General features: G+C 33.7%; 1 protein-coding gene and 1 long non-coding RNA gene across 4 annotated transcripts in view; one reads left to right on the top strand and one right to left on the bottom strand.

The window, feature by feature from the left end:
• Nucleotides 1-26727, bottom strand: part of LOC113511201 (uncharacterized) — a 65961-nt gene that overhangs the window by 22485 nt on the left and 16749 nt on the right. For all 3 annotated transcript variants that reach the window (XM_052900318.1, XM_052900320.1, XM_052900319.1), the window contains exons 2-4: nucleotides 16900-17107; nucleotides 14034-14221; nucleotides 12989-13084 (exon numbers count right to left, since the gene is read on the bottom strand). In XM_052900318.1, the coding sequence (XP_052756278.1) occupies nucleotides 12989-13084; nucleotides 14034-14221; nucleotides 16900-17071 (456 nt within the window). In that variant the 5' untranslated portion in view covers nucleotides 17072-17107. The remainder of the gene's footprint in view (nucleotides 1-12988; nucleotides 13085-14033; nucleotides 14222-16899; nucleotides 17108-26727) is intronic.
• LOC128201919 (uncharacterized) lies at nucleotides 17780-19080 on the top strand. Its single transcript, XR_008253504.1, has 2 exons — nucleotides 17780-17881; nucleotides 18783-19080. It is a non-coding gene; the product is annotated as an uncharacterized LOC128201919 (long non-coding RNA).

Below are 26727 nucleotides of genomic sequence, written 5' to 3'. Positions count from 1 at the left end.
CGCGTTTCCCGCGCGGTGTCGTATTGTACTGGCCAGTTACTAGTTGATAAGCTGAATACATTTGTACTAAGCAACACAATAGTGTTTTCATTTACAAATATTTAAACTATTCGTAAGTTTTGTGTTACTTGATTTATCTGTGTTATTATTTACTGTTACTTTATTACTTATTTACTAATACGTCCGAACGCTATACGAGTGTCCGGAATATATTGATTCAGAGTAACAAAAAGTTATCTATGTCCTTCTCCATCCCAAATATATAATATGTGAATTCCAATTTCTTAATAATTAGTTTAGACGATAAATAGCAAACAAACTTTATTTCTCGTTTATTCTTTTTTTTTTATTAAGGGCTAGTGTATCCCTCATGCCACTAACAAGAAACAAGACGTTATATTAAAAAAGAACGGTAAGGATTTCGGTATTATTGATAGTCACAGCTTGATGTTATTATGAAAAATAAAGGAAGCTAAAAAGTTATGCAATAGACCATAGAGTCAGCTAACAGGCATAAAATTGATGTAGGAAATAAGAGAATAAATGAGGAACAATCATATAAGGAGCAGGAAAAGAAAATATTATTTAGATCACCTACATCTTTACCACATTCACACATGTTATTCTCATCTATATGAAGTTTTGCCGTTTGGTCCCGGTATAGAATAGCCCACCCCTTCCTTTCCCATAGGTGGTGTAAGAGACGACAAGGTAAGGTGAGGGATGGGCAGCATCGTCCTTCTTAAAACATCACCAAAGCCTAACTGCGGTTGCTAGGCCCTCTGTTCCCCCAAACGATTCCATTTTCATGCCAGTTTTGACAAGTTATATTAAATAAGAAATTAACTAGCGAGTCGAAACATAATTGGCAGGCCACATATACCTACGTAAATTTAGACAAAAAGAACATTGTGTTAATTAATGTTAAATCGTTTTAAGTATTTTACGGGATCTTCGAATATTAACTTTGTATTAATTGCGGTTCATTGTCATCATTCACTTGAACGTGGTAGAAATGATAAACGTATTAATTGTAAAATAAGTGTCAGAAAAACCAGTGGAAAATTAAAATGTATCATTAAAAATAAAGATTTAAATACATATCAATGTTATTATAGAAATATATATATATAGGATCTGTATTTTGTCATAAATTGCAGACTGATAATATCGAAAATGACAGTTACGGCAGTGATTTGGATGATCCGGACTTTCAAGTATTTCGTCGCAATAGTTCACGACAAAAGGAATATTTAGAGTTTAAAATCAAAAGAGTTAAAAACACACATACTGTATACTATGTGAATCTAAAAGAATCTTACTATTGTGCCTTTAGATATTCGCCTCCGAGTATTTATTTATTAAACGTTTATTCGGGATCTAACAGACCTATTGCTAACAATATAGGGTATATAGCTTCAGGTCTACCTTCAAGCAGTGTCTCTTTGGAAACAATAGTTGTAAATTCTTAAACCGTCACGATGGAATAACTGACCTGCTTTCATCCTAACCTATTATCACTCACTGGTGCCCCGCTAGTGTTTACCGATAGCGCAATCGGTAAAAACACGTGTTTGCCGAAACTCCTACGGGAACCGGAGACAACAGGTGCAGCGCGGGCGAAACCGTGGGAAACAACTAGTTTATTCATATATCCATTATACAGCAAGTAAATAAAATCAGTGAATCACCTTTCCACGTAACTACATATTTATGGAAGCTCATCAATCATATATTACCAGTAATCAAGTTGACATTAGGATTTCTAAGTTAATTATAATCTTGATTGTTTTGATTTTTATATTATCACTAGTTATTACCCGCGACTTCGTTCGCGTGACCGGAATAAAAAGTAACCTATATCCTTTTCCAGGTATATTCTTCTCCAGAGGGAGACTTTGTACAAAAGTCGATTGCTCTGTCCCATTCGTGTTTCAACTGTGAAGCAGTTGTGTTTGCATGGCTGTGCTTTCGGTTTGAAGGGTGGGATATGGCGGAATTTACGGGGTACAGAGGAATAACAACTGAGTCCTCAGGAATGGCAACGCATGAGGGGTATCATGGGCGAAACAGTATAGTCTGTTATGTCCATGGTACTGCTCATGTCTATAGGCGACGGTTACCATCTGGTGGGGCGTCAGCTTGTTTGCCATTCTAAGTTGTATAAAATAAAAAAAAATCATAATTATCGATTCAGCAGTATATTTGTATGGGATAGATAAATATTCTTTATTGTATCTACCAAAAGATTACAGTAGTAAACAAACAATTGCAAGAAATGATCATACTGAGAAAATAATGGCCGGCCTTATCGCTAAAAGCATATAGGTAAGGCGCTATAAGGTAACAAATAAACAAACTCGCTATCACATTTATAATATTAGTAAGGATTGTTGACCTCGAAACGTACGGCGTAGAAATTGTTAACACTTTAGTCTCTTCCGATGGACTTTAATGAAAATGTAAGGAAACGATAATTGACTCGTCAGTTTGATGATATCTAATATTAATTTGAACTAATCACATAAAAAATACAATAAATTAAATGTTTTAATTGTCTTTTGTTGTTTTTTTTTTTGTTTTGCTTTTATATTTTTATCTCTTTTCCTGTGTATTATGTGTATGTTTGTATTGTAATTTGTGTGCTGTAAGTAATGCAAATAAATTATCTATCTATCTATCTATATGTTTGGGCATTATATAAAACGCTATTATGTCCACGGCACATCTCATGCGTTGCCATTCGTGAGGACTCCAATATTATGCCTTCGATTAACTGTAATTTCACGGCCATATCTAAATCTTCAGACCGAAATATAGCACTGCTACTTCACAGTACAAACATATGAGTGAAACACTAAATTATCATCATATTAACCGTTAACTGTCCACTGCTGAACATAGGCCTCCCCCTTGGTGGGTGTTGCCAGTGATGCCACACTTGGCAGGCGGGTTGGCCACAACAGTTAGACTTTAGTGACATTTAATTGTAAATTATAAAATACATAGATTGGCAATGTCAAAGAGAGAAACGAGATAGACACGTAGGACACTCAGCTACACAATATAAGCTCGAAGCTGATTTGACGGAAATATAAACAAAATAAAAATAAATTCTTATTATTTTAACACTTTAAAGTTTTAAATAAAAATAGTTGGTTAGAATCAAGTATTGCTATATGGATCGGGATATATAATATATCAGAAAAAGAAAAACAAAATTGCATATTTTTTACGTAATTGCGCTTCAAACATTTATCTCTGTAAAAGAAATATCATAGGACTGTTTGAAATATTTTGTACAAAAATTGGTAGAAAAAAAAATTAATTAACGCAAATAATACTCTGAACGTCCATTAATCAAAATTAAAATTATACGATTAAACTAATACGTGATTTTTTGATATTTTTGCAACTTCAATTTCATATATATTCAAATCTGTAACGTGCACACATTTACAAAACACGCACACTAATCTATCCATTTTTCTTGTATCGTTTTTGTGATTGCAATGCCAGTCTGTCAGTATGTAGTACGAATACGTTACACTAGTTCTATGATTATAACAAACAATTGTATAGTTAACTATTATGATACAATGTATTTTAAGTGTCTGTTAATTGTTAACTAGATTATCAGTAACGGTAACATATTATTAGTTATTATTGGCAGTATTTAATAAGATTAAAAACATGTCTATACACTTTTAACAGTACGTAGAAACAATGATTGGCATGCCTCGACACTTGGCTCATTATTGATTGCTGGCAAATACAATCAACAATACAAACGAACAACCTTCGTATAAACCAAAAAGAGCTGGTAAACGCTTAACCGGATAAGGTAACATTGTATAGTTATTTTTTTATGACCATTTATGTTCCTAATGTAGATTGTTTCAAACTTTTTCTGTGACGTCTTTTGTGTTAGTCTTAAAGCAAGGTTATATGAACACATGCGGTATAAAAAAAAAAACGTTTCTTCAATAGTGACAAAATTAGTACGGAACCAACACGGCAGATAATCCTACATGCGTGGCGTGACGATTTCCATGATGCAGCAGTAAGCGTACTTAGTTTTTCATAATGAGTTCCCGTGTTCGATTCTCAGTCGGGACAGTTTAAGAAACGATTTTTTTCATAAATTAGCTGGGTGTTCTGGATGGTGTTGGCAGACATTCGCCGGCTGGTTTCTTCAATATATGTCGATTGCGTAAATAATTGTATTAAAATAAGATTCAAATTGGCAAAGACATTGTGTAACCTCCTTTCAAATCAATATTAATGAATAATTGTAATTAATTTTAAGATCTACCACTGACAATCACCAATATTTAGTAATAACCTTTTTTTTATACAACTTAGAATGGCAAACAAGCTGACGGCCCACCTGATGGAAAGTGGTAACCGTCGCCTATAGACATGAGCAGTACCATGGACATAACAAAGTATACAGTTTCGCCCATGATGTTTGTACCCCCCATGCGTTGCCATTCCTGAGGACTCAGATGTTATTCCTCTGTACCCAGTAAATTCACGCCATATCCCACCCTTCAAACCGAAACACAGCCATGCAAACACAACTGCTTCACGGTTGAAACACGAATGGGACAGAGGTACCCAAGCAATCGACTTTTGTACAAAATCTCCCTCTGGTAACCTTAAATTATAATTTGCATGCTTAATATTAGCTGAATTTGGAACTGTTTCTATGTTCTATAAGAAATTTGTCTTTACTTATTCAAAGCAAATAAAGTATTCTCTATTCTCTTTAATAAAATTTATTCATTCATTCATTCAGAACTCTTCAAAAAACATACTTACTAGTCCTTATTAATAATAAATAAAAAATAGGCGATGTCTATAGGCGACGGTTACCAATTTCCATCAGGTGGGCCGTCAGCTTGTTTGCCATTCTAAGTTGTATAAAAAAAAAAGAAAAAGATGAAAGTAAACTAATTACCTCTTAGCGTCGATGAAGTACCAATAAATAATCAGTTCCTACCGAATTGTCACATTTTTTTTATTTATTTATTCATTAGTACAAATATATGTACATGGCGGACCTATTGCTAAAAGCATTCTCTCCCAGTCAACCATAGGGAAGTGTCAGAATACTCGAATGCGGTACTAGTAATTATTGATATACATACATACTAAAATTACATATATAAACGAATAAATATATATATAAATAACAAATATACTTACACATATGTGACATATACTACATTATACACGAAATTGAGAATAATATAAAGCTATTCTGTAAAATATAGCTGTATTGCATGCTATTCTGTAAATGGCTAAATAGGCTCGAAACCTTATGCAACATAAGACCACCAATATCTACCCTATTTAATGCATATAAATTTATTATTATAATAAAATCACTATGAAATTTGGTATAGACATATATTGGATAGAAAAATTTACACAGGATACATTTCATCCCGTTCAGTACACACCAATATTTGTAGTACCACTTCACCAAAAATTATTTACTGTACAACTTATATATCTAATGTAATGTAATGTAAATAATGCAAATTAATAAATAAAATAATATTATTTAATTTTACTTTATTACAATACAATAGGAATAAGTGACAGTGTACCATATTGTGTTACCAGTTCTCTGTTATACACATAGTAACAAATACTCATTACTTTAACATAATATTTTTGTGTACATATTATAATATAAGCACTGTTAAATGTCCCACTGTTATATGTCCATTGTATACATACAAACATGTTTTCATTTACTATATATATAGAGGTTTATTTAGTTCACTTATTCGGATAAATATGTAGATAATAGTACTGGCAACTGAGAAACGCACGCGTTGCCATGGTGACCACAAATAACAGAAAAAGTGAGTTCTTATTAAAATGTTTATATAACAGGACAACGTTTTTTATTTATCACAAAATTAATTAAATAACTCGAGTAGTTCCTCAAGATCCTTATTCAGGATTATTCAAGCACTTTATTGAAAGAAACCTTGCATGCTAAATATTTCTACTTTAACGTGACGTTGGTAGAATTCTAAAAAATGCCATTAGCGTCAAAAAAAAAATAGAAATAATATGAAAGAACCGCAGTCTTAGGCGTCTTTTCGAGGATACGTTATAAAAATAAAACAAAATGTACGACATGAAGACTGGAAATGTTTGGGCGAGGGTTCGCAATTCTCAGAAATTACTTTTAGGTAAAATGAGATGTGTGGCTTGAAGAGCGTTCATAAATTTAGCTGGATCAAAAACAATTTAACAATTTTCAATGTTTCCGATTGATTATTTAAAAATCAATCGGAAATATTGAAAAATGTTAGAAAAATCTAACACTTTTTTTTTATTAATAATATTAACAAAACTGAATTACACAAAAGTAAGATAAATATGCAACGATAATTGGGGGAAAATGCTATATTATAAAGTATTAAGTCCGCCTTTTGTACCAAACATTTTTTTGGTAATGTAATCAATAAAGAATAAATAAATAAACAAAATTAAAAATTAATTTATCAGAGGAAGTATAAAAGTAGCGACAGTGATACTAAAGTTACATCTGTCCTGGTATGGACCCAGGATGCACAGTCATAAGGAGCCTGTATTTTAAATACACTATCGGGACTTAACGCAATGAAAAAATTTCGGAAATAAAAAAGCAGGTATATAAATACTATTTACCTGCAAAATGTCATTGTCCTGATAGTGTATTTAAAACATGTGTAAACAACGTGAAAGATTATGAAGAGCATGTTTTAAGGAAAGCTTCAAGTATGAATGTGGATAGCTATAAGGATAAGAGGATAACCAAAAAAGACATGGATAGACTTTGTTTTCCTATTGTATAATTATTCCATTGTATAATTTATATAGTAGTGTCTTCAAACAAATTGATAATATTATATATAAAATTCTATTATTTGGAGAATGATAACAGTTGATTTTCGTGCCCGTTCTTCTCCGGTGAAATAACATTCCTCACTCACTGAACTATGATTATATGTAAGTCTATTTTATTTATATTGTTTATACTGTGTTTAAATTGATTCTTACCCATTTCTTCTTTAACAGACACAATTTAATTCTCTCCATCCTTGGGTTGTCTGGGAGGGATCGCTGTTTGGCGATGGGCATGCCTGCTGTTGCCTCTTTAATATGCTTTTATGTAACTAGTTGTATTTGTATAATTTAGGTATTCATTATGTTTTGAGTGCTTGAAACTGATAGAAATTAACTTCTGACTACCCTTCTTCTAAATAGCGAGTATAACGAACGCACACTATGTATTTGATCTATATTTCTTTCTTTTTTATTATTTTTTTTTTAGTGGTATTTCGCGGCTCACTTTTGGCCACAATAGAATATCAGTGTTTTGCTCTTTTTAGGGCAAAGCAAAAAGCTGAGTTGTGGCCATTTTGCATTACTGTGGCACACGCATGAAGAAAAAAAATTTTATTATGCATTCTGATTTTGTTTTTGATTTTTTTTTTTTTTTTAATCTTTTGTACATGTATCTTTTTTTCTTTTTTCACATTGCTTTTGTATCTTTTGCTGTTTGTATGCTGTGAGTTATGCAAATAAATTATCTATCTATCTATCTATCTATGGCCTATTTGGGTCACTGCATTACACATGGTGAAAACACGTATTTTCTTCGTTAATTTTTGTATTTTATAAAAAAAAAAATTTTTTCTATTTAAAAATTAATTGCCTAAATTGACCTTATGGCACACACCACCTAATTTCCATGAAATGGCGACCTTTTTTCATTAGGTTGTGAATCACATTTCATATCGTAAACGAATACATGTAAGTATCCAAGGGGGGAAACCCAACCACAAAATATCGGCACCGCTAGCAATCAGCTAGTCATAATTACTACCTCATACAATATGATAGCTAATACGTCACTTTAATATCTATATATCAAATAAATACTTTTTAATCGTAACTCCGCGTGACCGAAATATAGTAATTTGAGATTAAAAAGCAACCCAAATCCATCTTTATCCTAAATACTACGTATACTGTAATCAAAAGAGGAAAGGGATGTCAGGTCGACCTCCACGTGATCTCCCCTGGAAACCATCCTGCTGAATTCATGGTGTATTCATAATAATAGGCTAATTGACCTGCCTTTTCATCTCACCTATCATCACTCAATGATGCCTCTTTAGCATGTACAATTAACGCAGGCGGGGTTACTGTTCCATTGTCATCCATTAAAAAAACCTACACAAAGTGGGGGAAAGGGATTGTTAGTAATGAAGACTGAGAATACCATTGCTAGCAATGTTCTTTTTTATTATTTTTTTTTTTAGTGGTATTTCGCGGCTCACTTTTGGCCACAACAGAATATCAGTGTTTTGCTCTTTTTAGGGCAAAGCAAAAAGCTGAGTTGTGGCCATTTTGCATTACTGTGGCACACGCATGAAGAAAAAAAAAAATTATTATACATTCTGATTTTGTTTTTGGTTTTTTTTTTTAATCTTTTGTACATGTATCTTTTTTATCTTTTTTCACATTGCTTTTGTGTCTTTTGTTTGTGTGCTGTAAGTTATGCAAATAAATTATCTATCTATCTATCTATCTATCTATCTACCCTACCAGGTCGACCTTCTCGCAGTTCTCCCTGGAAACTATAATGGTTAATTCCTGATGAATTCATCATGATGGGCTAACTGGCCTGTTTTTATTCTCAACTATCACCCTTCACTGTTGCTCCGCCAGCGTATCCCGTTAGCGCAGGCGGGGTTACTATACAATTTTCACCCATAAAAAAAAAACCTACACAAAGTATCATTACGTTTAGTAAATTCGTTAAGGGGCTAAGAGGTAACAGATAAACAAATTCATTAAATATTATTAAGCTATAGTAGGAGTTTCACAAATGTATACATTACATACGAATCAACCAGGCTTTGTCTACCTTTATTTCACGTACCTGCTTCACTATTGCGAGTTTGCGCGAGTATTAAATACTTATAAATTTAAAAAAATTTCATTTAATCCTAATTCCCTCATGAGTTTTCCATCATTTCTTTTTTAACTAACATTTCTTGTTTACTATGTCAATTTGGAGTGACGACCTCAAGTGCATTGCAAGGAGTCAGTGGATGCAGGCTCAAGACCGTTTTTTCTGGCAGTCTATGAGGCAGACTTATGTCCAGCAGTGGACGGATAATGGCTGAGATGATGATGATAATGATGTCAAGTTTTCCAAGAGAACGACTAGCAGAAGACTCAAAGCTTCTATATTAAATGCGAGCGTGTGGTTTATTTAAATTAAACAACAATAGTTTAAGCAATTTAAAGACATGATATGAAAAAACTTAACGCCTGCTCAATTATAATAAAATGGCTACAATTAAAATATTTGCTTTGTAAGAACGAGGAAGTGAAGAGTCTTTTGAAAATATCATCATCATCATTTTAATCATTCACTGTCCACTGTTAACACTGATAGACGCCTAGACAATGGCGGACCGGCATAAACGTAGTGGGTAGGCCGTGTAAATTATTACAACGGAACGGTCACCACACTACCCTGCAAATTGGATATTAATCGCTCGGTGGAGACGCCCTCTGTGTGACACTACACTTGACTACTACAAGACTGTCTTATTTGTTACCTTGTAAATCTTATTATTATATATCTATTTTAAAGGAAAACTTAAACTATTAAATATATTATATAATATATATAATTTATGTAAATATTTATTTAAATTTCTGTCTTGCACTACTACTGCCCACTCACTACTTCCTATGCCACTGCGTTAGGTTGACTGGAAGAAATCTCTTTTAGAGATAAGTTCGCCTTTGCTAACATTGTTATTAACTTATTGTTGTTACTGTATGTTTTAGTGCAATAAAGAATATATATATATATTAAAGGGCTATTACTGCATCAACCGGAGTATTTATTAATATAGTATCAAACACCACTGATAAATGTATACGTTGCTTAGAGTTCCCATCCCCATTACAAATAATAATCCTGAGTAACCTGCATTCATGGACTCGCTGCTACACTTTTGAAGTTACCTCTCCATTAAATAGGTTGTCGCCCTCCACTTTAACAACTTTATAGAAGGGGAAGGGTTTATAATGATAAATACAGCGGCCTTGTTGCCAATGAGTGATGAAATGAAATGATGTTTTTTTTTAAAGGTGATAATGGAATGGTAATGCTTACGTATACGCCAGCAGGACACCAAGGAAGGATGACAGGTGAGGATGAAATTAGGCCAGTTATCCCATCATAATGAATTCCATGAGACTGAATCAAGATAGATTCTAGGGAGATCGCGTGAAGGTCGACCTGATGAGCAGTATATCATATGTTGCTACCAATGGGACCGTTAGACCCCATTACTAATAATCCATATTTAATCAGGTATTTTGTGCACTATTAAAGTGGCAAATAAGAATACAACCTATTGTATAATAAACAGTTGCCATAGCCTATGTCCGCCGCAACACCAGAGCTATCAATAACATATCCTATTAATATTATAAAAGCGAAACTTTGTAAGGATTTGAATGAAATTTGATGCACGGATAAGTTACATTTTAACTTGGCGCCTAGGATACTTTATGTACCAATATATGTTACCGATATCGCGGAATATAACTAGTAAGAAAATAAGGCAGGTCAGTTAACCCATCGTAACGAATTCAACGATAAATTAGTTACGACGATTTCCAGGGGACACCGCGTGGATGTCGACCTGATGGAGTATATTGATAGCAATAGGGACTAATCTCCCATTTACTAACAATCCCTCCCCCCGATTTAATGTTATTATCATTTTCTACTAGTCAACCATAATATGTTAATATCATTTATATACTTGAACACTATATTTACCAGAGGGAGACTGTACAAAAGTCGATTGCTTGGGTACCTCTGACCCATTCGTGTTTTTACCGTTAAGCAGTTGTGTTTGCATAGCTGTGTTTCGGTTTGAAGGGTGGGATATGGCGTGAATTTACTGGCTACGGAGGAATAACACCTGAGCCCTCAGGAATGGCAACGCATGGGGGATATCATAGGCGAAACAGTATACTCTGTTATGTCCATGGTACTGCTCATGTCTATAGGCGACGGTTACCACTTTCCATCAGGTGGGCCGTCAGCTTGTTTGCCATTCTAAGTTGTATAAAAAAAATATTTTGTGGCAATATTTTTCTTCGATTAAACGCTTTTTAACACGAGGCAAGGTGTAAAAAAACCAGTCTAAACAACATATCTAAGCATCGTGTCGGTACACGTGGATAAGATAAAATCTTAAATGTCAAATTAACTATCAGAAAATTGTACTCAAATAACGTAATTGTCACCTTCCTACGTTGAACAGAAGTGTCAGAGAACTGTCATTATTTTTCTATACAGTGCATTTCTATTAAGGCTCACGAAGAGTCAATGCTCGTAGATTCTAAGGTACGCCAGCGTGATTGTTAATATTGCATCTATGCATTTTCAATAAAAATACATATTGCGGAATAATAGCTTATCAGTATTTAGCAGTAACTTCTATGTAAGGGGTATTCAAACTTGAACTGCTGGCGATTTCATTCGTGCTTCAACCGTGAAGCAGTTGTTTGCATGGCTGTGTTTCGGTTTGAAGGGTGGAATATGGCAGTGAATTTACAGAGTACACAGGTATAACACCCTAGTTCTCAGGAATGGCAACGAATGGAGGTATCATGGACCAAAACAGTATACTCTATTATGTCCATGGTACTGCTCATGTCTATAGGCGACAGTTACTACTTTCCATCAGGTGATCCGTCAGTTTCTTTGCCTTTTTAAGCTGCATAAAAAAATCTTCCTCAATATTGTTAGACTACGATTGATCGACTCTGAAAGGCTGTGATGCAGGATTGTCGTTCATGTAGGGTTTACCGTGACATAGGTATTTGTTTTCCACATAATGTGCATTTTTTTAATAAAGGTCAGTTTGAGCACCCCTATTTTACGTGTTACAGAGGTATATCACACTAATCATCAGAAATAGGGGGGAAGGGATTATTAGTAAGGCGGTCTGCCAGTCCCTGGAAACCGTCGTGCTGAACCCCAGGTAGATTCATCACGATGGACTAATTGACCTGTCATCCCTCACTGGTGCCCTGCCAGTATATACCGTTAACGCAGGCGGGATTACCATTCGATCATCATCCATTAAAGAAAAATCACACGAATGGCAACGCCTGAGGGTATAAAAAATGTCACCATGTTAAATGATGGTACTGTTCATGGTTACAAGTTATTTCACATCAAGCATGCTATAAGCTTGATTGCTATTATTCTTCCATATTTTTTTTTGCATAAAGCATCCTTATAAAGGTAACAGTAAGCATGACAGCTACTAGCAAAGACCCGCTTCTGGGGAGGCTTATATTCAGCAGTGGACAGTTAACGGCCGATATAATGTTGACAACGGTATCAGCTACGCAACATCATCGGAGAAGTTAATAAAATTAATAAAATATCTAATTTAGAAGCAAACAATATTACTTTGTGACACTAGCGCCATCTTTTGTAACATTTCTGATACATAAACAACGCCATCTTTAGATTTCACTGTAAACATTAAAACAAGAATCGATCTATAATCACATAGTTTTCTAAATGATTAATAGATGGCGCTAAATATTAAAAGAAAATGTTTCTTATAATGTAATGTTGCGTTTCCTTGAAATCAATGAACGTTATATAATTTTCCCATATACTAAGAAAACGTTTACATATTCTAATTATTATTTGCTTACGTACTGTACCTATAGGTACTAAAAATACACTTGAACATCTTATATAATGTACCCCTGATATGTATGTTCAGTTTCATTGACAGTACACTCATTTGGAAGGATGCTAACGATTTCGATTTCACTCATTAATCAATAAGTAAGCTTATAATTTTATTGCCTATTTCGAATGGAGAATGAACTAGTATGTTTTACTCACCTCTGCCCAGAAACAGACGATCAATGATGAGCCCGACATAAGCAACGGGTAGTAAGCTGACAGTAGACTGGTCGCCCATCCCTCTTGGAACGCTGACTGTAATGATGAAAATTTAACATTATTGATAGTCCTTTAGACTAGAGATTTTAAAAGTGTCTCTGGTGACATTTGCTTTATAAGAAGGGGATTTTACATGAAGTTATCTATATGGATAATTCTGCAAGTACATACAGATAGAAATATAACAAGGAAACATTCTGAAGTCGGTTAAAAAAATAATAAGTACAACCAAAATAAACTATACACACTCAAACACTGAAAATTACAATTGGTAAGAATCCAATCACATGAAATAGGTTTTACAATTATGTACTGAAAAATTACTCAGGACTATGACCCAAGTTCTTTATGGTACAACGATCGGTGACATATCTGATGTTTTTATGTATTAATTGTGATGCCCAACCTGTATCCTCTGAGGGGAAAGAATTGTTAGTAAAGGGGAAGTTGGTCCCAATTGCTATCAATATACCCTATCAGGTCGACCTTCATGCGGTTCCCCTGGAAACCATCGTGACTAATTTATCGTTGAATTCGTCGCTATGGGCTATTTGACCTGCCTTTTCATCCTCACTAACCATCCCTCACTGGTGCCCCGCCAGTGTATACCGATAGAGCAGGTGGGGTTGCGATTCCATTATCATCCGTAAAAAAACTGTATCCCCTTTATCTCACTGCCTTATCCAACCCTTTAAATAAGGCTCTTACAATTATTTGTCTTCATGTTACAAGTGTTATAGGACTATACTGTCCAGTTACCATTAGGTGTACTATACTGTAGTGATACGCAAGCGAGTTGGTTAAATACTAATTAATTCATTAAAAGAATAAATAGAACAAATTATTACTGGCCAGTATTTACAAAATTATTAGTTGCCAGTACGTGAACACATCTCTTTTCCTTCGAAAGAAAAAAAACAAGTGTGAGTGTTATTTAACTGCCAATCTCTATCATAAAAGAAAGTAGAATAGATACGCCACTTACCGGCGATACGAAGTAAGCGCCACGAATGAGGGACGCCAGAAACGCGACCAGGTACAGCATCTTCTGCGTCGTCACTTTGCAAGCTCGCAGGAAGGTTGGCGCCTTCAGCCTTCTGTACTCGGTCACGATGCATATCGTGAGTTGCACGGCACATATAAAGGCAACGAGCAGGAACACGCCGCCGATACCTGAAAATAAAAAAAAATATGATTTTGGGATCTCATTCTATCTTTTGGGTCTTAATCTATCTCGGTATGTAAAATAACACTGTTTACTTGCTTAATTTTTTTAATAAACGACAATGAAATGATAACCCCGCCTGCACTGTCGGTATTTGCTGGCGGGGCACCAATGAGGAATGAAATGCATGATCTGATGAAAGCAGGTCAGTTGGGCGATCGTAATGAATTCATCAAAAATTAACCATGTATGGATTCCAGGCGTTAACACGTGGAGGTCCATCTGGTACGACATATTGCTAGTAATGGGGCTGTTGGACTCTATAACACAGGGATGACCAACTTAACTAGACCTAAGATCTGCTGTTTACTAACGAAACTCTGTGCGATTTAACAATTACATACTTCTTGAAATCTCAAACAAAACAACATAGTTCAGTACACAATCGTAGTATTATATTATTTTTTATTTTATTAAAAACAAAAACATAAAACTGTAAATTATTCTTAGTAACTACTTATTTATATTAGAGTGAGCATTGCGTCTGAGCATCTTCCGCTAGATTAGCAAAATATTATATTTTTTGCCATGCCATGATCGACTGGGCCAATAATCGACAGGTTGGCCACCCCTTCTATAACAGTTATAGGGTCCAATAACCCCATTCCACCAGCCCAGTTTTAGTATAACTCATCATTTCTCACTAGCCCTGCTGGTTTACTCGTTTTCACTCGTTAAAAAAAATATATTAGCTCGATAACTTTGTATAATGCTCCGTTGAGTTTTCTTTCTTTTACACTAGTGTATTGTGTTTTTATTATTACTTAGAATATACTGGCGATAAAGTATAGTGATGACGCATCCATCTCCATGTGAATTTAAACGTCAATAATGATAAAAGTGACAAACAAGCGATGTACTAATAAATATTATGATTTCTTCTTCATAATAAAAAGTATAAAGACCCCAATTTGTAAATTAATCATTAGAAAAAAAAATACTTTGAAACTCATGAATGATACGGAGTATCATCAATCATCATGAGCGTGTGGTCCCGGTATAGAATAAGCCACCCCTTCCTTTCCCGTGGGTGTCGTAAGAGGTGACTAAGAAAGGGCAGAAACGCCCTTCTTTAAACATCTCTAAAGTCTAACTACGGTTGCCTATCCGCGTGCCAATCGTGGCAACTATTGACAAAATCTCCCAAGAGGAATGCCTTTGTTCAGCAATGGACAGTTAAAGTCTGATACGATGATGATGATAATGATGATGTGTCATCAAAATCTAATACTTCCAACTATTATTTAACACATACAACATCTATGACTTAAGTAGATACTAAAATAGCTGTTACAGTTTCATAAACACCAGTTTAATTATTCACGTGATAGATATTACGGTTCAAGGTTCAAACAATAATCATATGAAATGGGCGTTTTATCATTGTCATGATACTCGTTTTATACAAGTATATATTTCCTTGAATATTTAATCAGACGTCCGCAAATTCTATCGTAATCCGCATTTATAATACAATCTGTTACATCAATTAGGAGATTAGTCAGATCGGGGGTACCTCAAGGGTCTATCTTCGGTCCCTTCTTGTGCTTTGTTTATATTAAAGATATCTATACTGTTAAGGAGAACTGTTATATCGTTATTTATAAACAATACTACTGGATTTTATGTTTTTTTTTTTAATGATAGATTATGACGATATAAATGCAACACTACATCTGTATTGGTTTAGAGAAATATAAAATTTTTACAAAACTGAAATGAGTACATAATTTACATTTCATTTCCCAACACTTTCCTAAATTAAACAAGATATAACAAATCATTTCGACTATGCATGGGTAATATTGGTACTGTTCCAATATCTATATATTGGGTTTTCATGGATTTTACATTCCGATATCAGGCCTTCCCGGTCGGGTATCTATATTAATTTCAATCGGGTTCTTTATTTCGACATTAAATAATGGATAACAGACATTTATCATATTCGTTGTTGGACAAATATATAGATATTGTAACTAAAATATATACATATTACTATATTACACATCCCTAATTTCGACCCATTTAAACTTTGATTAAAAGTTAATTTTTTTTATACGACTTAGAATGGCAAACAAGCTGACGGTCCACCTGATGGAAAGTGGTAACCGTCGCCTATAGACATGAGCAGTACCATGGACATAACAGTAGACACACATACTGTTTCGCCCATGATACCCCCCATACGTTGCCATTCCTGAGGACTCAGGTGTTATTCCTCTGTACCCTGTAAATTCACGCCATATCCCACCCTTCAAACTGAAACACAGCCATGCAAACACATGGCTGTGTTTCAGTTTGAAGGGTGGGATATAGCAGTGAATGAACAGAGTACAGAGGAATAATATTAGTGGAGCGTCAGCTTGTTTGCCAGTTGTGTAAAAAAAAATGTAAACACAACTGCTTCAAGGTAGAAACACGAATGGGACAGAGGTACCCAAGCAAACAACTTTTGTACATAGTCTCTCTCTGGTAATAGTCATGATAAGCCAACAAGCCTGCTTTCATCCCCATTTCTTATCTCGCAATTAATTTTTAGCCATCAAAAAATAATGCACCCAAAACCTAACCTTGTAATCATTTTAGAGGGAGTCGTGAGGGGGGGGGAGTAGTTAGTACTCACACGCATGGTACGGCATGTTAGGGGCGGCGCACTCGTCCCCCGCATAGCGTATCTCGCACAGGCAGGTCCCGTTCATGCAGTCGCCGCGCCCACTGCAGCTGAGCGCACAGCCGGCGCCGCGTGCCGCCGCCGACATAACAGCTTCAGCGTAGTACGCTAGAAGCGAACGCATCTTATGGTCAGCGACGGTGACCGTCGCTTCTTGGAGCTGTAACAATGAAAGAATATATTAATTAATACTAAGCTTTTTAATAATTTTATTATGGAATGAGAGAATGCAAGTTACTAATAAAATGAGATTTACTACATGCATAAATTATATCCTAATTTAAAAAATCATTATCATTAAATTATCAGCCGTTAACAGGCCAATGATGAACATAACCGCTGCTCCTCTTTGGGAGGTTTTGTCCGTAGTTGCCACGCTTGGCAGGTGAATTGACAACCGTAGTTAGACTTTGGTGACATTTTAAGACAAACACTGCTGCCCATCCTTCGATAATTAAATCTTAGTCACCTCTTACGACACCCATGGGATGAAATGGGGAATTCATTAGTGCCCCGCCGGTGTATACCTACGCAGACGGGCCGCTAGTATAATATATAGATGATGATGATGATGATTATAGATAATTGTGATATCACGCGTATATATTAGTACGCATTAAATTCTATAATAATATAATTACTGCAACAGCAATTATTATCATTATATATGTATATTCTTATCGCCGTTGTGCGTATTACGTGTCCTTCGATTGACGTTCATTAGCTGACAGTTGACAATATTTACATGTTTTCGTTGTTATATATATATATATATATATATATATATATATATATATATATATATATATATATATATAACATCCTATTATCCGCTACTTAGTGCGCGTAAACGAGATATATTTTACTCTTAGATTATATAGATAGTCTCCATAGAAATGTTTCGAGAAAAACTAATCAACTTTTTCATAAGTAGGTAGGTATTATATGTATTTATAGTGTATGTATTTATGTAATATTTTATTTAACTGTATATTTGTTTATGTATTAATAGTGTATTAATATAATAAGTTGTAGCACTTCAGCTGCCCGCTAACGAAATGCTTTCTTACTGTACTGGGTTGACTGGAAGAGATCTCTGTCAGAGATAAGTCCACCCTTGCTCACAACATTTATAAATAGATTATTTTATATGTAACTTACAAGTGCAATAAAGAATATATATATTCTTTGATAAATAGTTATCGAGTAATTCCTTTATAACTTCTATATATAATAATAATTTTTGCATCTTTTTTTTATGATTAAACACTTATTTTATTTATTAAATAATACATCAAGTATATAGAACACTGGTAAAAAAAACGAGTCAGCTAATTTGTCAATTAGCTGACAAAAAGTTGACTCGTTTTTTGAGGCTTGATCACGATAACAAGTGGACTATATCCTTTTGCCTCCCTATAGTACGTTTTTTTTATACAACTTAGAATGGCAAACAAGCTGATGGCCCACCTGATGGAAAGTGGTAACCGTCGCCTATAGACATGAACAGTACAATGGACATAACAGATTTTATACCGATTTTAGGCCGTTAAGACGCTATAAATAAAAAAAATCAAACAAATTCACTTTCACATTTATAATATTAGTAAGGATGGTCACAAACTAATTGTTGTTACAAAAATAAATCCACCATAAAGATTTTCTTATTATTTTTTTAGCAACTCAAAACGACAAACAAGCTGACGGCCATCCAGATGGAAAGTATAACTGTTACTTGCAACTATATAGTAGTTATAATTCAAATTCAATTTATCTTAATTCAAATAGATTTAGTTTCAAGCACTTTTAAATATATTTTTTTAAATCTATTGCAGGTTTCGAAAAGTTGTTATCTGTTGAGAAAAGTCCACAAGAAACTCAAGAGTTACTTTTTTAAATCTCTGTTAACGCATATATGTTCAAATATATTTATTTAAATGTATGACTATGTCTAAGTCTATGACTATGACTATGTCTAAAATTACATGGTCATTAAACAGTCTGTACATGATCGACTAACACCATGCACGTTTGTCATTCAAGTAATCGTTTAATGTGTAATAAATAGCCTTTGTTCAATAAGTGTTTTTTAATAACAGTTTTAAATTTATTAAAAGCTAGATCCAAAATATCCTTCGGTATCTTATTATAACATTTAATACGCATTCTCATAAAAGATCTATTAACTTTTTCTAAACAATACTTCGGAACAGCAAGTTTATATTTGTATCTAGTGTTAAGATTATTGAAATCGCTGTTTTTAAGAAACAGTTGAAGATTCCTGTGTATATACAATATGTTAATAATATTAATTTTAGGAAGCAGTCGTTATACTAAACATGTTCATCACATTGCTTTGCGTAAACGAGGTCTAGACTCAATTCTCGGTCGGATGAATTAAAAAAAATAACTTTTATAAATTACCAGTGCGGGTGTTCTCGTTTCTTAGTTCATTACCTAATGGCGCTGTAACGGGTCAACCAAACGTCATGCAATTTGATATACACACAGTATTTGGGATGGAGAAACACAAGGCTTATTTTTAACCCGGTCAACATATCCAGGCCATGCGGACGAAGACGTCAGTAAAGAATGATACTCAAATATTTTTGAGTCATCTATACTAATATTACGAGAAGAAAGATTAATTTTTTTGTTTGTAATGGATAATATTCATAGATAGATAGATAGATAGATAGGTAAGTAGATACTCTATATTGTTTCCTCCATAAGATTACAATAGTAAACGATAGATACAAACAATTACAAGAAAATATTAGACTAAGAAAACAGTGAGCCTTATCGCTAAGAGCAATCTCTTTCAGCCAACCTTTGGATGGAAAAGAGTAGTTTTTTTTTATCTTTTGTATTTAGAGGCTTTAATCCTATAAGGATATGTCAGCCTCATCATACCTTAATTTTAAAAAATACCTCACATACTTAAAACATTAATACATAAATAAATAATACATAATATCTTAGTAGTCTATTTGATAAAGGGAATTATTGATACAAAAATATAGTAATTAAAGATTTTGCCATTCCGGAATGTGGCTCTGCGAGTATATTTGAAAATAAACCAATCTCCTGTCTATTGAGACTATATTTCTGTATCAATACTTCCCTTTGTGTTTTGTATTTCGTACATTCGGATATCATATGGTGAACATCATCCAATGTGTTACAAACGTCACAATTCGGATTATTAACTTTTTTTATAAGCAAAGCGAATTTTGCATTTGGATAATGTCCTGAGCGTAATCTAAGATTTGTAACAACCGAATTTCTATTTGCTTTTAAGTATATGAACCACGGTATCCTTGGAGGCTGAGAGAGTAATGATTTAAGTGTTTAAAAAAAAACGACTTCAATTGTGACTTAACCAGTTATTTAGATTTCAAAATTAAACTATTGAAGCAATTTTGATAAAAATTCTATGGCGCCAATCTGTAAGCATATCCTTTTAGATAAAAAAGAATTTTCCAAATCAGTTCACAACTGACGGATTTATTCCTTCTTTTTGAAGTCAGTTAAAACAAATACTTAGACGATTTTAATATTTCTTTTTAACTTATGGAAAGCTATACATTTATATTTTATAGTGTACTATAAGCGAGTGACAAGGACTGTATTTTATTTAAAAAAATTTAAATACTACCTCTATCTACTCGTGCGAACACGCAGTAGATTACTATTCTATACGAATATTACAAAGGAGGAAATTCATATATTTGTTTGTAATAAACAAACTCGAAAACTACACAATCGATTTCAAAATTTTATCACCTATAGAAAGCTACATTATAAACAAGTAACATGAGCTATATATTATTTTCGAAAATTTTATCCACACGTGTGAAACCGGGCCGAATTGCTAGTATATAAACAAGGATAGGACACCGCGACATATCTTACGTCAAGTTATCTATTTAACCAATTGTCATCAATTTCACTTCACTATTCCGCTGTTTTACATACTCTATTTGCAACTTTCCTCCGGTTGCATCAACCATTTCCATCAAGCCTCTTCACTCGATTATTGACTGTATAACTACACAGATAAAATCCTTTTTCGTTCAGTATGACCATGCACTATTCAGTATAGCATTTGCTGACATTACCTATAACCACGATTTTATGTAACGAGATGTGAGAGCGAGGTCAGTGAACCACGCACGCTTTTCTATTATTACACGTCCGGTGACTATTTAAGTACTAATTATAACGTAAACGCCAAAAATGTTAGAATAGAAATGATCCTTATTTATTCACTAGTTAAGTCTAATTTCCATAAAATTATTGTGTTTATTCATATCTAACTTTAAACTGATTAAATGTAGCCTATATTCTTCTCCATCGCTTATAGAACGTATATACCAAATTTCATAGTAATTGGTTAAGCCGTTTATGGGTTAAAATGAAATAAAACAAATCACTTTTACATTTGTAATATTAGTAAGGATTTAAGATTACTGCGCAAATAAAAAAAAAACTGCTATCCAATCGTGCCCAAATTTATATGAGACGAACACGGGTTTACTTCCGTGTTGGTTATTTCATGTCACGTAAAAATATAAATGTTACTTTCAAATTTTCATACAGTGTAACAAAACAAAACATCAGACAAAGAACGATGGAGTCAGAACATGTCGTATTGATATAAAAAGTATCTTAAGGGTCGACAACGCGTGCAATGCCCTTGGTTTGCAGGCGTTTATAAACTATAGTACAATACAGTTGCTGTGTGGTCCCGGCATAGAATAGACCACCCTAGAATAGACAAGGAGAGTGATGGGCAGCAGCGTACCTCTTAAAGAATCTCCAACGCCTAACTGTGGTTGCCAATCCGCCTGCCAAAATGTGACAACTACTCTGTCCCATTCGTGTTTCAACCGTGAAGCAGTTGTGTTTGCATGGCTGTGTTTCGGTTTGAAGGGTGGGATATGGCGTGAATTTACTGGGTACAGAGGAATAACACCTGAGACCTCAGGAATGGCAACGCAAGGGAAGTATCATAGGCGAAACAGTATACTCTGTTATGTCCATGGTACTGCTCATGTCTATAGGCGACGGTTACCACTTTCCATCAGGTGGGCCGTCAGCTTGTTTGCCATTCTAAGTTGTATAAACAAAAAACAAAAACTACTGGCAAAATCTCCCAACGGGAGGCTTATGGCCAGCAATGGACAGTTCAAGGCAGATATGATGATGATGATGATAAGCTAAAGTACCACTTACCATCAGGTGGGCTGTATGTTTATTAGCCACCTCAGTGGTATAAAAAGAAATAAGAAATGATAGCTAACATTTTTGAGACCGTTTTGACACCCGACGGCCGAATAATGTCTTCACTATATTCGACCTCACGTACTTTACGGCCGTGTCCTTCGAATGTACAGTACTGTAAACATGTTTCAATAACGTCACTGCCATGACCGTTAGTCAATGGGGAAAAGATCAAAGGCTTTGTGTTTGTATAAGCCATAAAATCGATGCAGTCTTAAGTTCAAGGTGATAACGACTAAATTTGAAATTTATCGTCGAACGCGCAAATTCTGGCAATATCAACAGAGCTCTATTTCCGTATACAAAGGCATACTTAAAATTTATTAAATTTACAAGACAAAAAGTTAGTACATACTTAATTAAATATACGTTTCATAAAAAAAAAGATTTCAACTGCGGCATAACCAGTTATTTTGTCTTAAACATTAGACTAATGATCCGATTTTAATAGAATTTCTACGGGACCAGTCTATAAGTATGCCCTTTCAAACAAAAAATCTGACGGCCCATCGACGAGAAGGGGAAGGGAGTAGACTAGTAATGGCGTCTACATGTGCAGAACGCACCTTTTTAGAGTATATTTTTAAATTTTATATTTTTATTTTGTTTTTCGATATCTGACAATGTCATGATTCATTTATTATATTTTTCTCTACCACTAGCAGCGACCGCTTATTATTTCGTAAAATATACAGTCCTTTTTCAAGAGCATATCGTTAAAATCTCGTTAAAGTAAACAGCCTATTGTTAGCAATATACCCTATCAGGTCGACCTCCAAGCGGTCCAACCTGGAAACCACCGTGGTTATTTTTTGTCAAATTCGTCACGTTGAATATCTCGGTTCCCTGCTAACGTATACCGAAAGCGAAAGTGGGGTTACCATTCCATTTTCACCCATAAGATAATTAATGATTGCGTCCTAAAAACAATTTCAATTGTAATAAAACTAGTTATTTTTGTCTAAAAATTAAACTATTGAATCGATTTTGATAAAATTTCTACGGGACCAATCTGTAATTGTATCTCCTTTCAGACAAAAAGAAAAATTCCCCAAATCGGTCTCCAAAGAACTAACGGAGTTATGAGAAAACAAATATAAAAAAAAATACAATCGAATTGAGTACCTCCTTCTTTTTGAAGTCGGTTGAAAAGTATTGCCCATTAAAAAACATTACCCTACTTTATTTGAGAGCTGGGTAAAAATACCAACACAGTGAGTCTACACAGCATGCCCTTGTGTTTATTCAATTTTTGTATTGATTAACATGTGGGATATTTACAAACAAACGGACGACGTATGTAGGTTAATTTGTTATTACGACCAGTTGGTTTGGCTAGTCGTTGAATAAGTATACTGCACGTCTTTAAACCGACTTCAAAAAAGTAGGGAATTCTCTATTCAGTGGTATTTTTTAACATCATCACCAACATATTAGCCTTTTAACTGTCCACTGCTAAACATAAGCCTCCCCCTTAGAAGGTTTTGCCAGTAGTTGTCACGATTGGCAACCGCAGTTAGGCTTTGGAGATGTTTTAAGAGGGACGCTACTGCCCATTCCTCGCCCTCCCTTAATCGCCTCTTACAGTACCCACGGGAAAAAAGGGGGTGGCCTATTCTATGCCGGTACCACAGGGCTTTTTTTTTTTTGTTTGTTAATAATAGTAATACTTTATTTGCTTACCGAAAATAAGTGCTTCACGGTAGAAAAACTAATGGGAGAGAGTCGCATGAAAAAAAAAGGTGAATTGAAAACCTATTCTAAAATCAAAAGTAGAACGTGAGAATACAGCTTTCAAGTAAGAGCATAATATGTATGCAAAATTAATAAAATTTAATGTAAAATTATACAAGTATTTCCATTGTATGTAATTCTTTGTATATTTATTTCATACTAATGAGAAACAAGCTGACAGCCCATATGCATGAAAAGTAGTATAGTAACCGGAAAAAATATGGACAGTCATCTGTGTTCTACATAATAATAACCGTCGTCTGTAACCAGAGGGTCTACCATGAAGTAATTTCCGAAATTTCGAGGACGAACGAAACAGAAATTTGATGTTAAAATTACATAAAACATGCTTTTTTTAAATCATTAAAAATGTTAAAAGATCGTTCCTCTGGACTATTAGAATAGGATTTATGATGAACGAAATATTAAGGTCCATTTACTGGGTCGATTTTGATACGAACAAAAACACGAAATTGAGCCCGAAATTTCGGAATTTCATTTTATGGTAAACCACTAGATATAACACCATAGAAATTTCTATATACCCTTATCCTTACTAATGTTATAACATTGAAAGAGTGTTAACTTTTTAATGTATTTTTATGGAAAAAACATTATGTTACACTTTTAAAAAGCTCCTTTAAAATGACGCCAATAATTTCAATTTCGTCCTATATACGATATGATATCATAGAAGTATACCGTCACGATATAATAGGAGAGCAAAATGTATGCAATTGTATTGAGACGATTCTAAATTTCCGAGCATATTCGCGATATATCGTGCAAGTCTATAGCAATAATAATAATCACCTAACATCAGGTGACTGTGATGAAACGTACTCGAATTAAATAATAAAAAAAAAAAATTGCCCCAGAAATTTTTTAGTGTCCTGATACAATTGCATACATTTTGCTTTACCATTATTATGTCGTGACGATAAAATCGTACGTAAACATCGTGTCGTGATACGGTAAATTATAAAAGTGCTCTTTACATCTACATTTTGGAGATTTATCTGGAATTTAAAAAGCTTAGTTCCTATCATCGATCTTGCATTTAAGTACCTAGATAGATACTATTTATTTATGAGTCACAGACCATCGTGAGTCATAGATAAAAATCCAAATTGTATATCATAAAAACTACTAATAAATAATCCGAAAGAATTTGATATCTCATACTTTTATTATAAAAGAAGTTATCGGGTGATAAAAATTTACTTTATTAAGGATTATGTCCCACAAAAAATTAAAAAAAAAATAACTTCAATTGTGACAAAATCCGTTTGATTTAAAAAAAATTGATATAAAAGTACTGATCCAATTTTGATAATATTTTATGGTGCCGATCTGTAACTATATCCTGACGGCTCATTTTATGGAAGGTGGTAACTGTCGCCTATACACGTGAACAGCAAAATTACAGAATACAGTCATTTGTTCAATCCAATTCTTTTGTGTCTAATTTATTTTTTAATAATCAACTGTTTAGTTTTTTTTTATATTACCATGATGACAAACAAACATTTGCCAACTGAGTGGTATAAAAAAAAAAAAATACTGTCCATCTGACGGTAAACGAGACTATCGTTGAAACTAGTTAATCATTAAGAGGATATTGTAAGCATAGCTACAATGGGCACCATATAATACATTAAACCTCAAAATAGGAAAATGCCAGTCAGTGTTTCTGTAATTTATTTAATACAAAAATCCACAGCTCTTAAAACATGTTAAGTCTCTTATAAATACAGCCAATAATGGATTTTAATTATATAAACGAAAATTATAATTCTAAAGCAAGGTAGGCAAGTTAGAGTGGATGTATATAAATAATGTAAGTATATGGATGAAAGAAACAATAACAATGAGGGTCCATAAAGTCAGGTTGATTTATTAATAAATAAAATAATGTTAATGTTGCTGCAGTTCAAGCATGTCAGGTGCTATTCATTTTAGTTTAGTTACGACGACAGTTACCACTTCCCATCCGTCTATTTACCATTGCTAGTTATATAAAAAATAGGATAAACACAAAATTTCTAAATGGCTGAGAGGAAAACTAAGTACATACACGTATATCTATCGATTACTTGTGTGTGGTGGACAGTTCAAGATCAAAATATTTATAACAGCATCGTTAATTAAATTAAATGCAAATTAATAATTAACGTTTTAATAATAAAGGTTTTAATACAATTTAAATAATTTTAATGTATTTAGTATTAATATAAACCTACGTGGTTTCTGAATGCTAATGTAACATAAATTCTGTAACTTGTATTTTTATTGATAATAAAAAAAAAAAAAACTACGAGTATTGTAATTATATTAAACAGGAAAATACTGGTAACATATTTGAAATGAACACAAACTGATAGCGTTCATATTTATCAACTCGAAAATATAATTGTGTTCCAATAATCTAGTTTCCGATGTACAAACATATTACATATTATAGACATACATACATACATATTGTACATACTTTACATTGAATGTCTTAATTAAGAGGATTTAACATACAATAACGAACTTATGCCATAAAGGGATCTCTTACAGTCAACCTCTAAGAAGGCGAAAGAAAACTACAAAATGTTAATATATTTGGAATATATATATATATATATATATATGGAATAACAGAAATCAGTGATATTTCGAATCGGCCTATTTTGAAATTCGAATATTTTATTATTTGATAAATAAAAATTAGATCGAATACAATCGAATCAGTGGTTGGCTACAAGTGAAAAT

The sequence above is a fragment of the Galleria mellonella genome, unplaced genomic scaffold (genome assembly GCF_026898425.1).
Source record: "Galleria mellonella isolate WM207_F2 unplaced genomic scaffold, CSIRO_AGI_GalMel_v1 utg643, whole genome shotgun sequence".
Classification (NCBI taxonomy): Eukaryota; Metazoa; Arthropoda; class Insecta; order Lepidoptera; family Pyralidae; genus Galleria; species Galleria mellonella.
Note: the sequence above shows the minus strand (reverse complement) of the source record. Positions and strands in the feature narration are given on the sequence as shown.